This window comes from Pan troglodytes, chromosome 2 (assembly GCF_028858775.2).
Source record: "Pan troglodytes isolate AG18354 chromosome 2, NHGRI_mPanTro3-v2.0_pri, whole genome shotgun sequence".
NCBI lineage: Eukaryota > Metazoa > Chordata > Mammalia > Primates > Hominidae > Pan > Pan troglodytes.
Window position 1 is genome coordinate 170,837,310 of NC_086015.1, and position 12,810 is coordinate 170,850,119.

Below are 12,810 nucleotides of genomic sequence, written 5' to 3' on the forward strand. Positions count from 1 at the left end.
GACTATAAAATATTAATACAAAGCAACCACTGGAACAAAAACGTAAATCTTCCTAACAAAATGTTGTAAAAAAGCAGAAACACACCAAATCTTGAAAGAGACACAGTAACTATGGCGTAGTACACATAAAAATTATTTAAAAAAATAACAGAATTAAGCCCAAACATGACAGACATTATCAATAAATGTGAATGGGTTTAACTCAAGGTCAAAAGACAAATTTCAAAAGTCATTAAATAAAACAAAGAAGGACACTTTTATAGTATTAAAATCCACATTTCACATTTAGGATGTAACAGGTATCTATACCACAATACGGCAACACCTACATAAAACAGAAACTACAACAGATGCAAAAAGAACAGAGACAAACATACTACTAAAAGGAGACTTTAACATAACAGTACAAGAAGACTGGTCAAGCAAACAAAAAACAAAGTAAAGATATATAAGAACTAAATAACAATCAATAAGGTAGATGTTTGAATACATACTGAATACTATATCCTAATAATAGAGATATACAATCTTAAATATACATACATTCACATGTATATTTAAAAGTTTTGAACATACATTAGGGCACAAAGAAAATATCAGCAGGAACTATAAGGCTAAATTATTACAAACAATACCAGTGATGGCAGTGCAATAAAAAAAGAAATTAAAAATGAAACCAAAAAGGCCCTTCTACTTGTAAATTAAAGATATTCTGTTAAACTTAGCTCTTGGACAAAACAGGAAATACAAAAAAATTACATAATTTCTGAAAAATAATGGTAATAAATATATCTATGAGATACATTCTAAGCAGTAATCAGAAAAAAATCATAGCCTAAATACCTGTATAAATAAGAACTAAATTCTTAACTTGAAAGAACTAGAACAAAGTAAAATACAAAAAAGTCCAAAGAAGAAAACATTAGAACAGAAATTGAGATAGAAAATAGAAAAACAGTACATCAAATTAATGAGAAAAGTCCTGAAAAAAACCAAAACAATAAAACAAATGACTTGCTAGTTTAATTTTTTAAAAAAGGGAGAAAGTGCAGATACAATAAAAAATAACAAGGGAGAAATAACTATTGATATAGGGAATTTTTTAAAAAGATTACTTCAGTGGAAATACATTTGAAAACTAAGAGGAAATGGATAATTTCTTTAAAATATACAGTTTAGCAAACTGACCCCTTTAAGCCAAAAAACTTAAAGAAATCAATTTAAATATAAGAAATAAAGTTATCAAGAAATTAATTCCCCAAAACCACCAAACTCAGACGGCTTCACAGGAGAGTTAATCAATTTGACTACCAAAAAATAAATAAAAACTTTGCATGGCAAAGTAACACCATAAACAAAGTCACAATCACAAAAAATAGAAAAATAGTCCTTGAAGATGTTTAACTTCATTCATAATATGCAAATTAAAGCAATAATGAGATATTACTTCCCACCTATCAGATTGGCAGAACTTCAAAAGCTTTACAGTATGTCACTGTTAGTGAAGTTGTGGGAAAACAGTCTCACGCATTGCTGGTAGAATCTGAAATGCCACAACCTTTATGGAAAGGCAATATCCAACAAACTACACATGCATATATACTTTGACTTAGTATTCAAGGATTGTAGTCTGAAGAAATACCTTAAACATAAATACATATGTAAGACAATTCATTGCAGCATTATTTGTATTTGGTAAAATATTAAAAACTACTTAAATGCCCATAGATAGCAGATTGATCAGAAAAAACTATGGCACCTACATGCCATGGAATACAACAAAAGAGAAAGTGAGACAGAGAGAGATCTCTGAATTTACATGCAGTGATTTATGGAAACAGTAAGTAAAAAATGGAATATGTATAAGAGCATGTGAAACAGCTAATAAGCACACACAAAAAAGTTAAACATCATTGTTATTAGGAAAATGCAAACTAAAACTACAATGAGACACTACTTCACATTTACAAGAATGTCTATAATTTTTAAAAGCCATTAACAAATAGGATGTGGAGAAACAGGAAACCCTAATACATTGTTGATGGGGATGTAAAATGATACAGCCATTTAGAAAACAGTTTGGCCATTTCTTAAATAAATATAAATTTACCACACAACCCAGCAACTCCACTCCTAGGTATCTACCCCAAAATGAAAAGCCACTTTCAGAGACTTGCACGTTTATGTTCATAGCAGCATTATGCATCACTGCAAAAAAGAAAAAGGAAGTAGTCCAAAGGTCCTTCAACACGTAAATGGATAAAATATGGTATATAATAAAATACTATTCAGCAATAAGAATAATGACAGAAATGCCTATATATGCTATGACACGGATGAACCTCAAAAACAACATGTTATGCAAAACAAGCCAGATTCAAAAGATATTAGATGATTCTGTTTATACGAAATGTCCAGATAAGAAAAATCTATAGGGACTGAAAGTAGATAGTGGTTCCCTGGAGCTGGAAGAGGAAACAAGGATTAACTGTAACTGAGCATATTTTATAGTAATGATGCAAATATTTAGTAAGACCATGGTCAAGTTATACAACTCTGTAAATTTATCAAATATCACTGAATAGCACAGACTTAAAATGAGTAAATTTTATGGCATTAAATTATACCTCAGTAATGTTTAAAGGAACATATATGTGAATTTCATGGTATGCAAATTATGCATCAACAAAACTGTTTTAACAAAGAATGTGTATGTAAGGTGACCTGCCATCTCAGTTTGCCTGATTGTCCCAGTTTTAGCACTAAAAGTTCTGTGTCCCAAGAAACCTCTCAGTACCAGGCAAACTAAGATGGCTGGTCTCCCTTCAGGTAGGCTACCTTTTGTATAAGAAAGAATGGAAAGAAAACATACATTTATTGTTTTCCTCCATAAAGAAGAAGCCTCAAAAACCAAAACCAGTGAAGTTGGATACCTACAACAGATGGGAATGGGGCAGAACAGATATGAGAGATATGAGAGAAAGTTATATGTTTTGGTAAGGTTCTAACTTCCAGAAGCGTGTTATAGCTCCATAAATTTTTAAAATAAAATTAGATCAACAAGAATGGGAGGAGTTTGGGAGAAAGAGTTTAAGCCTGAAGGCAAATTGAGAAAATGAACTCAATTGTCTTTCAAATAACATAATCACAGTGAAGGAGAAAAAAACAATACAAATAATTTATAAATGCACAACGTAGCCATTATCCTTAATCTTGAGCAAGATATAGGTAGATAACTGCACATAAATCTTGTTTTTACAGTGATATAGGCAAAAGGAATTCTAAAATTATTTCAGATACGTTATAGAATAGAGTGAACAAATTGATTGATTTTGGGGGGAATTCAGGACTTTTGAGGAAGGAGTGACATAGAAATATGGAATAGCGAAGGTAAGAAAGAATCCTGTGATAATAGACTGAAATTGGAGGCACTGGTATAAACTCATTTCTGAAATCAAACATAACATGTATATAAACACATGTAAATGCTACCTGACATGCATATCTTGAGTGTCAATGTAGAGTCATGCCTTGATATCTATGGGGGATTGGTTCTAGGACCCCGGAGGATACCAAAACCTGAGGATGCTCAAATCTGAGGATGCTCATGGCCCTTAAACAAAATGGCATAGTATGTGAATATAACCTATACACATTCTCCCATATACTTTAAATCACCTCTAGATTACTTATACCTGATACAATGTAAATGATATGTAACAGCTGTTATACCATATTTTTAAAATTATCATTGTATTATCTTTTATTGTGAATATTTTCGATCCCCAGTTGGTTGAATCCAGGGATGTGGAATCCACATATGCACAACCCACGGATACAGAGGGCCAACTGTACATACTTGACTTTTCTAGTTCTGTCTGCTGAATAGCCTAGAAACAGACATCCAGTAGCAATGAGTATATCCAGCATGCAGATCTAGGTATCTAATATTCCCTAGGGTTCTATGGAGAAATTGCTGACTCTAAATCCTGGAATATCTTTTATATAACCTATGAAGTGCTTCAAACAAACGACAGAGGATATCACAAGGACATGGGAGCCAGCTCAATAGTTTCTACTGACCAAATCTAAGGCAACTTGAGCATCAAAGTAAGTATGGTAAAATTAATTAAAAAAAAACATTAAAAAGCATGAGTTTATAACAATAACAGATGTAAAAATGAGATGGATATAGATGGATGAATGAATGGATGGATCAGGGGAGAAAGGAGGGCTCCTGCTTACAATAAAATATTAATTGCCAACTGGTACATGTGGAAAGAATGCTGAAGTTGAAGACCGAATAATCAAGAATCATCAATGCATGCTAAATCCTGGATGAAAATGTTGTTAGCATGGACTTAAGAGAGTCTCCCACAGGTTGCTTATTAATTGCAATGTAAAACACAGTAACTATACATTGGAGAAACTGAACACTACCTTGATCAGGTGATCAAAATTAGCATCACCAATAAGACGGACATCGTGTGCCCCCAATATCATACCATGATGACACAGTACCATCAACAGAGTGTTCTCGCCAAGAATGCATACCTTAAATCCAATTCAATGCTATAAACGACCAAGGTGGCCATGGAAATGATCCACAGTAAAGGAGACTTAAGGAAGGACAAATGAAAAAGCAAACAATAAAATGAAGAGGGTAAAATCTGAATAATAGTTGAATCTTAAAGGACATACAGATGTTCTTTGCACTATTCTTACGCTTGCAAATTTTCTGTAAATTTGAAATTATTTCCATATAAAACGTTTAAATCAATTAAGACAGCTCAATAACGAGTTCTCAACCTGTTTTGCCTGATTAGGCTTTTAAAAGTCATTTTAAAAAAACTGACTCTACATTTTTTACAAGTGTGGAAAGACAGTATTTTAAACATCTAAAACAGCAATAATCTCCATGATCCTTTAAAATGAGTACAGTTAGATTTATGAAAAAAACAATCACATTGCTCTAATTTTTCTCATTTTCCTGTGGACCAGGGAGAGGTTTCTCAAATTGGTGTTTGGGAACTAATATCCCAAACAAGACGTATTTTCAGTAATAGAGGGAGTACAGTTCAGTGGAAAGAACATGGAATCTGGACAAATTTAAACTCGGGCCCTAGCAGTTACCAGCTGTGTACCCTAAGCTCTGTCAGTTTCCTCAATTGTAAGATAGCTGAATCATAGGACTGTTAAGAGAATTATGTAAATGTAACTAGTGCTTGACACAGAGAAGGTGCTCAACAAATTTGTTTTCCTCCTCTTCCTTTCCTCTGAAGCCACTTTTCTGTTCTCTGGAAATGAATCTAACTGGGGCCACTCTGGCCTTCTTTTAACACAAACTCAGCCCTGTTGGAAGGATCACATAAGAAACTAAAGTACTCTAAGAATAAGCCTCCTTTGTGGAGGAATACTTCATGAAAACAGAAGCCAGAGATAACGGATAGTAGAATAATATGGAAGGCTTATAAAAACAGGTGATTTGAGGCATGTCTGGTAACTTGAGTTCTTTTAAAGGAGGGTAAAGACAGCAGAAGGAGTGATGATGTTAGATAATGTTAGAAATGATGTTTAAAAAGTCTGCTGCAAATAAAACAGTGTCTTTTTTCTTCATATATCCACAAGTCTATTCGGCAAATGATCACCCATCTACCTCCAAGAGTGAATGATAGTTTATGCCAAAAATAAATAAAGATCAGCATTCTATTTGTCTTACTGGCTACATATCTTTGAAGAAAAAAAAAATCGAGTCAGTAAAATGTTCATTAATTAAGAGATTTCATCCAATTTTCATCCAATTGCCTATTTTTTTTGCTCCTTTCAACATATTTTCATTTACATTTAACAGGATGTTTTACTTTTATGGTGCCAATGATAATTCTTTAAAAATCTGCTTTTTAAAATGGAGAAAAAATAAAATAACTGAGTTGCATAACAGCAAAAAAATATACTGCCAACAGAAACTTAGTTTAACGTCTAAAATCTTTATAAAAGATAAGCAAATTCTGATTTTTTCCCTTTATTTTATAATTGAAAAATGAAACCACTTAACATGAACACTTGATACATAATTTCCTTAAAACTTCTCTATGGTGAAATAAAACTGTACCTAGTTGAAGAGTGTATATAATATTAACACTCATGACACTTTCAATCCAACCGTTGATATAGCTTCAAATTACTATTAATTGTGGCTATTTTTTGGGAAAAAATTGTGCAAAGCTTATGAGGGCCCAGTATACGAAAGGCTTAATTTTTAAGAGTCAAATCTACATTTGTCACAAGAGTTCAAAAAGTGGCACTATAGTGCAAAAACACTAGAAAATGCTATATCTTACTCATAAGTCGTTTAAAACAGGTTGGAAATCATATAAAAATACTCAGTACCTTATAAGTAATTAACAAAAATATTTCCATTGACTACTCTGTGTCCAAAGTGATTAAGGACAAAAATAGAAATTCTTGCTTTATTATTCGACAAACTGCTGATAAGCTCCCATTAGAAGTTTTTTAGACATTACACCAAGTTGTCTTGGTCTTCTGTTCATATATATATATATATATATATACACACATATATATATGCATTTTTTCAAGTAAAGAAATGTTTAACAGATGTAAACTATTTATTGAATATTTGCCACCAAATATTGTTAAATACATTATCTTGCAGCATATCGCTTTCAAGTTAAAATGTCAGAAACAAACACCAATATTTACAATTCTTTTAAGGAATGTTATATAATGACACATTAAGGCGTAAATTCTTTTGGCTTATAATTCTTAAAAGAATGATAATAGCAAAAGTGATGCAAAATCTTCAGTGTGAGATTATGATTAAGCTACATTTTACAAAAATATGGTGTAAGATGGCAATAATCCCATTCAACATCCTGGATTAGATCCCTTCAGGAGGGACTGATAATTTATACAGTCAAACTTTAAAATTTACAGATAAAGGCAGTTCAATACTGCCACTGAGAAGTACATCTCTTAACATATACAACTTTCAGGCCACAGTTTTGAAGGTCTGAAGTATTAAGTTGGTTTGATGAATTAGTCGGTTGGCACTTACGAACACATTTATTGCCCTGTTTAAAAAGAAAAGAATAAGCATTAATTTCATCCAAAAAATTCACCCTTTTAAGATTTATACTATTAACAGTAGCAATGGAATCAATTTTAGAAAAAAAAAAAAGACAAGTTAGTATTATTAAAACTTTTATTCCAATTTAGGATATAATAGTCTTGCATCATTTTAAACTATCTAGTAATTACTGCCCCCTGGTGGTTCTGACTGGTAATAAAATGTTGGAGGACTGCTAATGATAGCGCCTCAACAACTCAGTTCATTTATAGGTGGAACAAGTTAACTGGCCAAAAGGAGGATTCAGATGTGGTCTCCAGCTGTGGTTTCATAGAAGTTAACAAGTAAAATTCAGCAAAGTATCATAATCTCAAAATTTGTAATTAATGGGCATAATACTCAATAAAAATCTAATTACTTCCAATCTGATTCATCCCAATCTCTTTATCTCCTTAAAAAAAGGTAGAAATTCTAAGCTACAAACTACTACAAACTACTTCTACTATAAACATACTTTTAAAACAAAATAATCATGCAGTTTCAAAATCTGGGAGCTGACAACATATAAAAATATATTCTTTAAAACTGGCTTTGAGCCCCACCACATTCTCCTAATGGCTCATCTTCATGCAGAGATGATGCCCTAGTCCCACTGTGTGGCCTCAACAGTTTCCTAGTATCATATCTAGCATGTACCCGCATCCTAGACATTTCTCAAAAGAGAAGGCCCAGGGACTGGACCTGGTGGCTTGCACCTGTAATCCCAGCACTTTGGGAGGCCAAGGTGGGAGGATCATGAGGTCTCTTGGAGTGTGAGACCAGCCTGGCCAACATGGTGAAACCTTGTCTCTACTAAAAATACAAAAATTAGCCGGGCATGGTGGCATGTGTCTATAATCCCAGCTCGGGAGGCTGAGGCAGGAGAATTGCTTGAACCCAGGAGCTGGAGGTCACAGTGAGCCCAGATCCAGCCTGGGCAACATAGCAAGACTCTGTCTCCAAAAAAAAAAAAAAAAAAAAAAAAAAAAAAAAAAAAGAGAAGGGCCAGGAAGAAATAGCTGAATCAATGCAAATCCATCCCCCTACTGAAAGATGGCCTACAGATCAGGTTCTATCAATAATTTTCTGTTTTGAGGAAACAGGTATAAAACTCAAGCACATTATTGATACACAAAGAACTGGAATTTTAAAAAGCTGCTGAATGGAGAGAAAGTAGTAGCAATGACACTGAATCCATATGCAGAGTAAATAATTTCAATTAATTAATGAAAATTAGTCTCTAAGTTAATGTCTACCTTTCATTGTGCTTATTCCATAATAGTAATTAAAATCAGAAATAATAATCCCATCATGTAAATTATTATTTTAATGTGTTTTTGGTTATTTGAGCTTAGCATAAATCAAATAAAAGTTTATTTTCAAAACACAAATGCCAGCTTATTAAACTAAGTCATCAAGGAGCATTTCCCTTAGACAAACCTGTGTACGGAACACCATCACAAAACAAGTAATAAAATTTAGCTCGATATCTCTAATTCATAATATAAATGTAAATACTTCAACCTGTTTGAACTGTTAAAAATGACTCTGAAAATTAACAGAATTCTATCTAATGTATTTTTATCATTTTTAAATATTACTACAATAATACTGTAATGATGTGACATGAATATAGATATCTTAAAACCTGAATAGCAGGATGGAATGATTGAGGTCTCTATTTACTTTTCTGACTTTAAGCACTGTTAAAAAATAATCTTGTTCAAAAAATTCTCACATTTGACTTGAAGTGCAAATAACTACCTATACGGCCAGACTTTCCATCAGTTTATACATTATACGTATGCATGTATGTATGTTAAAATATATAAAATCTCTTGGTTTTCTATAGTGCATCACAACCAATTATATATAAATTAAAAAATAATGTCCAATTTACATTTTAGTGTATTTCCTATTTTATAGAATGATGCTGTGAAAGCCTCTTTCCAGGACAGTGGGTCAAAACCCTTACAGCACTTTAAAAACATCTGGGGCACTTTTACAAAATATCTAAACCCTGACTCCACTCCCAGCCAACTGAATCAGAATCTCTGCAGGTGGGGCCTAGGCAGTGGGAATTTTTTAAAAACTGTCCTCAAGTGACTCTAATACACAGAAAGGATTGACAACTATTGCTTTAACTTTAGTGCAGTAGTTCTCAATAGACCTGTAATGTATCACCTGAAAATTTCTAAGAAATGCAAATTCTTAGGCTCCATCCTAGACCTGCGAAATCAGAAATTCTAGAAGTGGGACCCTCGAGCAATTTGCAATTTGACTCTAACAAGTCCTCCAGATGACTCTGATGCCACTAAAGTTTGAGAACCACTGTTTCAGGAGTGTATAAAGTAGGCCAATGAACTAAAATTGCTTTTACATTTTTAAATGGTTAAAAAACAAAAGAAGAATATTATATGACAGGTAAAAATTATTTCAAGATACTGAAATTTGAATTTTGTATAAAGTTTTATTAAAACACAGTCACACCCCCTTGTTTGTACATTGTCTATGGCTTGTTTCTGTACTACAACAGCAGAGACGGGTGGATAACGGCAACAGGCCCACCAAATCTAACATATTTACTATCTGGCTCTTTTCAGAAAGCGTCTGATAACTCCTGTTCTAGAAAGGAGTTATGGCTAGATTAGCAACCATTCATTTTCTATTGTTAATGGTCTGCCTTCATTATCAGTTGCCTGGAGTACTAATAATAAAGTAAAAGGGCTTAATTTATGTGGTTTTCATATCATATAAAACCACATAATCTATTTAATTTTAAAAGTAAAGGATAAATTACAGTACTTACTTGCCATCTTTAAAATACGTTTTCAGAGTATCACTGAAACTTTTGGAGTACTTTACAAATTCTTTCTTTTGGTGTTCAAGTGCCTACAGTCACAAAATATAATAAGAAATAAAGTACTAAATAAGAGAAATAATCACAAAAGCCAAAGGCAAGGACAAGAGATTACACAGGATATGGGATGCACTTTATATGAATATTACTAATAAGCAATTGTGGAGTACTCACTTTTAAATAAAAAGACATATTTAAATTCAAGAATAAACTCAATGGTTAATGACACAAAACTATTTCCAACAGTCAATCTTATTTTTAAGTCAATAAAACAACTAGGCATAAACCAACATCTAGAGTGTCAACTAGCAAGGCTTCTACTAAACGTACCCTGCGGTTCTGGTATTGATATTTCTTGAAGACATTATTCACTGTATCAAGAAGTTCTTTTATTGCACTAGCTATATCCCTGTTGGGAAAAGAATAAAGAATATCAGCTACATTTGAAAGAAATTTGTGAGAGAAAAGAACATCAGCTACATTTGAAAGAAATTAAGTACACTCTTAATCTAATCACAGTACACTCTTAATTATGTTAAGCGCAATCACTTCAAGAACAGCCAGCCTTTTCGGCTAGCTGGTTGGAGTGGGGATTTTAGCCTGTACCCCTCTGTAATCCTGATTCTCTTGCACTGCTGACCAAACGTTGCCAACCAAGACCAACTTTCTCAAATCAATCACATTTCATTAAGCATTCCTTACTCAAATTTATAAAAAGATAAACATTACCTATGCCTGTCTTTTCCCATTTTAAAATTTTTCTTTGCTCTGGCTAATGTAGCTAAATTCAAGCTACCATGTTCTCTACTTTTGTTATTTGAACAAGGAACAATTTTATAATATTCTGCATTACATATAACTCAATTCTGTATTTAACAATGCTGTATGCTAGATACCTATTAGTTTTCATGTTTAACATAAAATATTTCCTCCTCAGAAAATATTCCTCTCCCCTGAGGAAATATTCCTCCTCCCTTACTCTTTTACAGACACTTTTAGCTTCTATCTAGCAGCCAAATATCCTCCTCTTTCAAACACTTACTGTCAGTCACTATTCCCTTTGGAAAATATAATATTTAAATTACTAGAGGAGACAACATCACAATATTCTTCCACTTTAACCTTCCCAGCAATCATCCTTTGACTATATATGCATCATCACCTCCCTCCCCTTCCTAAAGAAAAAAAAGAAGAAATCAATAATTCTCATTTGAGTTGACTGTTCTTCCTATCCATGCACCATTTTTTCTGAACTTTTTTTTGCCTTTCTAACTAGCCGCTTTTGATTTCCACATTTTAACCTCATAGCAATTTTTTTCTGCCAAATTGAACTTGATGTAATTCCGCATTCTCAAATAGTCTCACATTCTCTGCGACAAACCTTCTTTTTCACAGCCATTCTCTTAGCTGTTAGTCACAACAAAAACTTCAAATGCAATGCAACTGTGAAGAAATGAATAAGATGGAAATCTGCACCATCCTAAACATAACATTTTATTACTAATACTAATTACAAATGCCAGATTTCAGTTATTTCCTATCTAAAACATTTCAACATTCCTATTTCAAGGGGAAAAAAACCTCAGTGTCCAGGTTTCTGTGTGCATGTGGGTGTTTCCCAGCATATTTTTCAGTAAATAAGCTTGTAGAAATTTTAAGAATTAAAAGCATACAGAATTTTGATATTTTTTTAAAAAGTACTTTAGAGTACTCTGAAGTAGTAATTCCATTTTCATTGATTATTTCAATAATATTTTACTTATTACCTCTCTCAGGTCAAACAATGGTATTGAGCTGAAACACTGAAACATTACATATTCAAGTAGGACAGTAAGTCTTACATAAATGTTATCTAATTTTTTTGGCCTCTGGTTTAGTAACAGCAGTTTTTAATTAGATAACTATTCCTTTCATTTATGGCTTAAGTTGAATCTTTGTATATTGGTGTGATGGACATAAACCCACTATTGTTTAATAAAATGCTGTCATAGGACTATTCTGTGAGAAAAATTACAATTTCAACAAATAAAAAATGTCAAATCTCTAAATATGCAAGCTTCTCCAAATCCACAATGGAGTTATTTAAAATGGAATATAATGGAGCAAATTACATAGTGATCAGACAGAAGTTTATATAGTCTCACTTTGTAGTGTATTTCAATATTCTGCTAAAGAGGAATAAAATGTGTTTCCGGGGCTAGTCATCAAAATGAAAGTATGTTTCATATACAACAACAGTGGCTAGATTCTACAAGTCAAAAGAGTGGGTCTGAAACATGTTGCCTCATGCACCTAGGGAGACAAAAAGACAAGGGGAGAAGAAGGGAGGGTTTTGCTGGACAAAAAAAGAGAGACCTGCTGATAAATACTGGAAATCTCTATTTTAAAAGGGGGTGGGAGGAGGCGCACCTCCTCAGGTGACTGCTGAGTCAGGTTTAAAAACTTGGAGCTAAGGTTTAATGCCTTATTGGAACAGAGCTCTCTGTCAACCAAGGCCATTTATTCCTAAGCCTCTGTTTGGACACGAGGCAAAAGATTGTTAAATGCCTACCAAATTGTAGGAAAAATGTTCTCTAGAAACAATCTGCAGCAATGTATGTCAAATATTATGTTATCCATATGTACACAGAAAAGTATTTTCATTTATGGCACCAAGGTGTGCACATAGGGAAGCTAAATTATATTAGTAACTACCAGAGAGTTTGTTTCCTATGAGAGAAAATACCAGCACAAAAAAACCACTACAGACAATTAACCAGATAAAGAACTGAGAAAAAACTTGAGGGTAAAATAAATATCGCATAACTAATGAATGCGGCTT

At 32.9% G+C, this 12,810-nt stretch overlaps 2 protein-coding genes across 22 annotated transcripts in view; both read right to left on the reverse strand.

Annotated features, from left to right (window-relative positions):
- Nucleotides 1-6,461, reverse strand: part of WDR49 (WD repeat domain 49) — a 211,639-nt gene extending 205,178 nt beyond the window's left edge. For all 4 annotated transcript variants that reach the window (XM_016942258.4, XM_016942259.4, XM_009446787.5 and 1 more), the window contains exon 1: nucleotides 1-6,461. This exon is cut by the window's left edge. The gene's annotated coding sequence lies outside the window, so the exon portion shown is untranslated.
- A 149-nt stretch (nucleotides 6,462-6,610) lies between these two features.
- The window catches only part of PDCD10 (programmed cell death 10), a 51,099-nt gene continuing 44,899 nt past the window's right edge, over nucleotides 6,611-12,810 (reverse strand). For all 18 annotated transcript variants that reach the window (XM_001160758.7, XM_001160719.6, XM_009446794.5 and 15 more), the window contains 3 exons: nucleotides 10,320-10,398; nucleotides 9,939-10,021; nucleotides 6,611-7,094 (listed from right to left, as the gene is read on the reverse strand). In XM_001160758.7, the coding sequence (XP_001160758.1) occupies nucleotides 7,013-7,094; nucleotides 9,939-10,021; nucleotides 10,320-10,398 (244 nt within the window). In that variant the 3' untranslated portion in view covers nucleotides 6,611-7,012. The remainder of the gene's footprint in view (nucleotides 7,095-9,938; nucleotides 10,022-10,319; nucleotides 10,399-12,810) is intronic.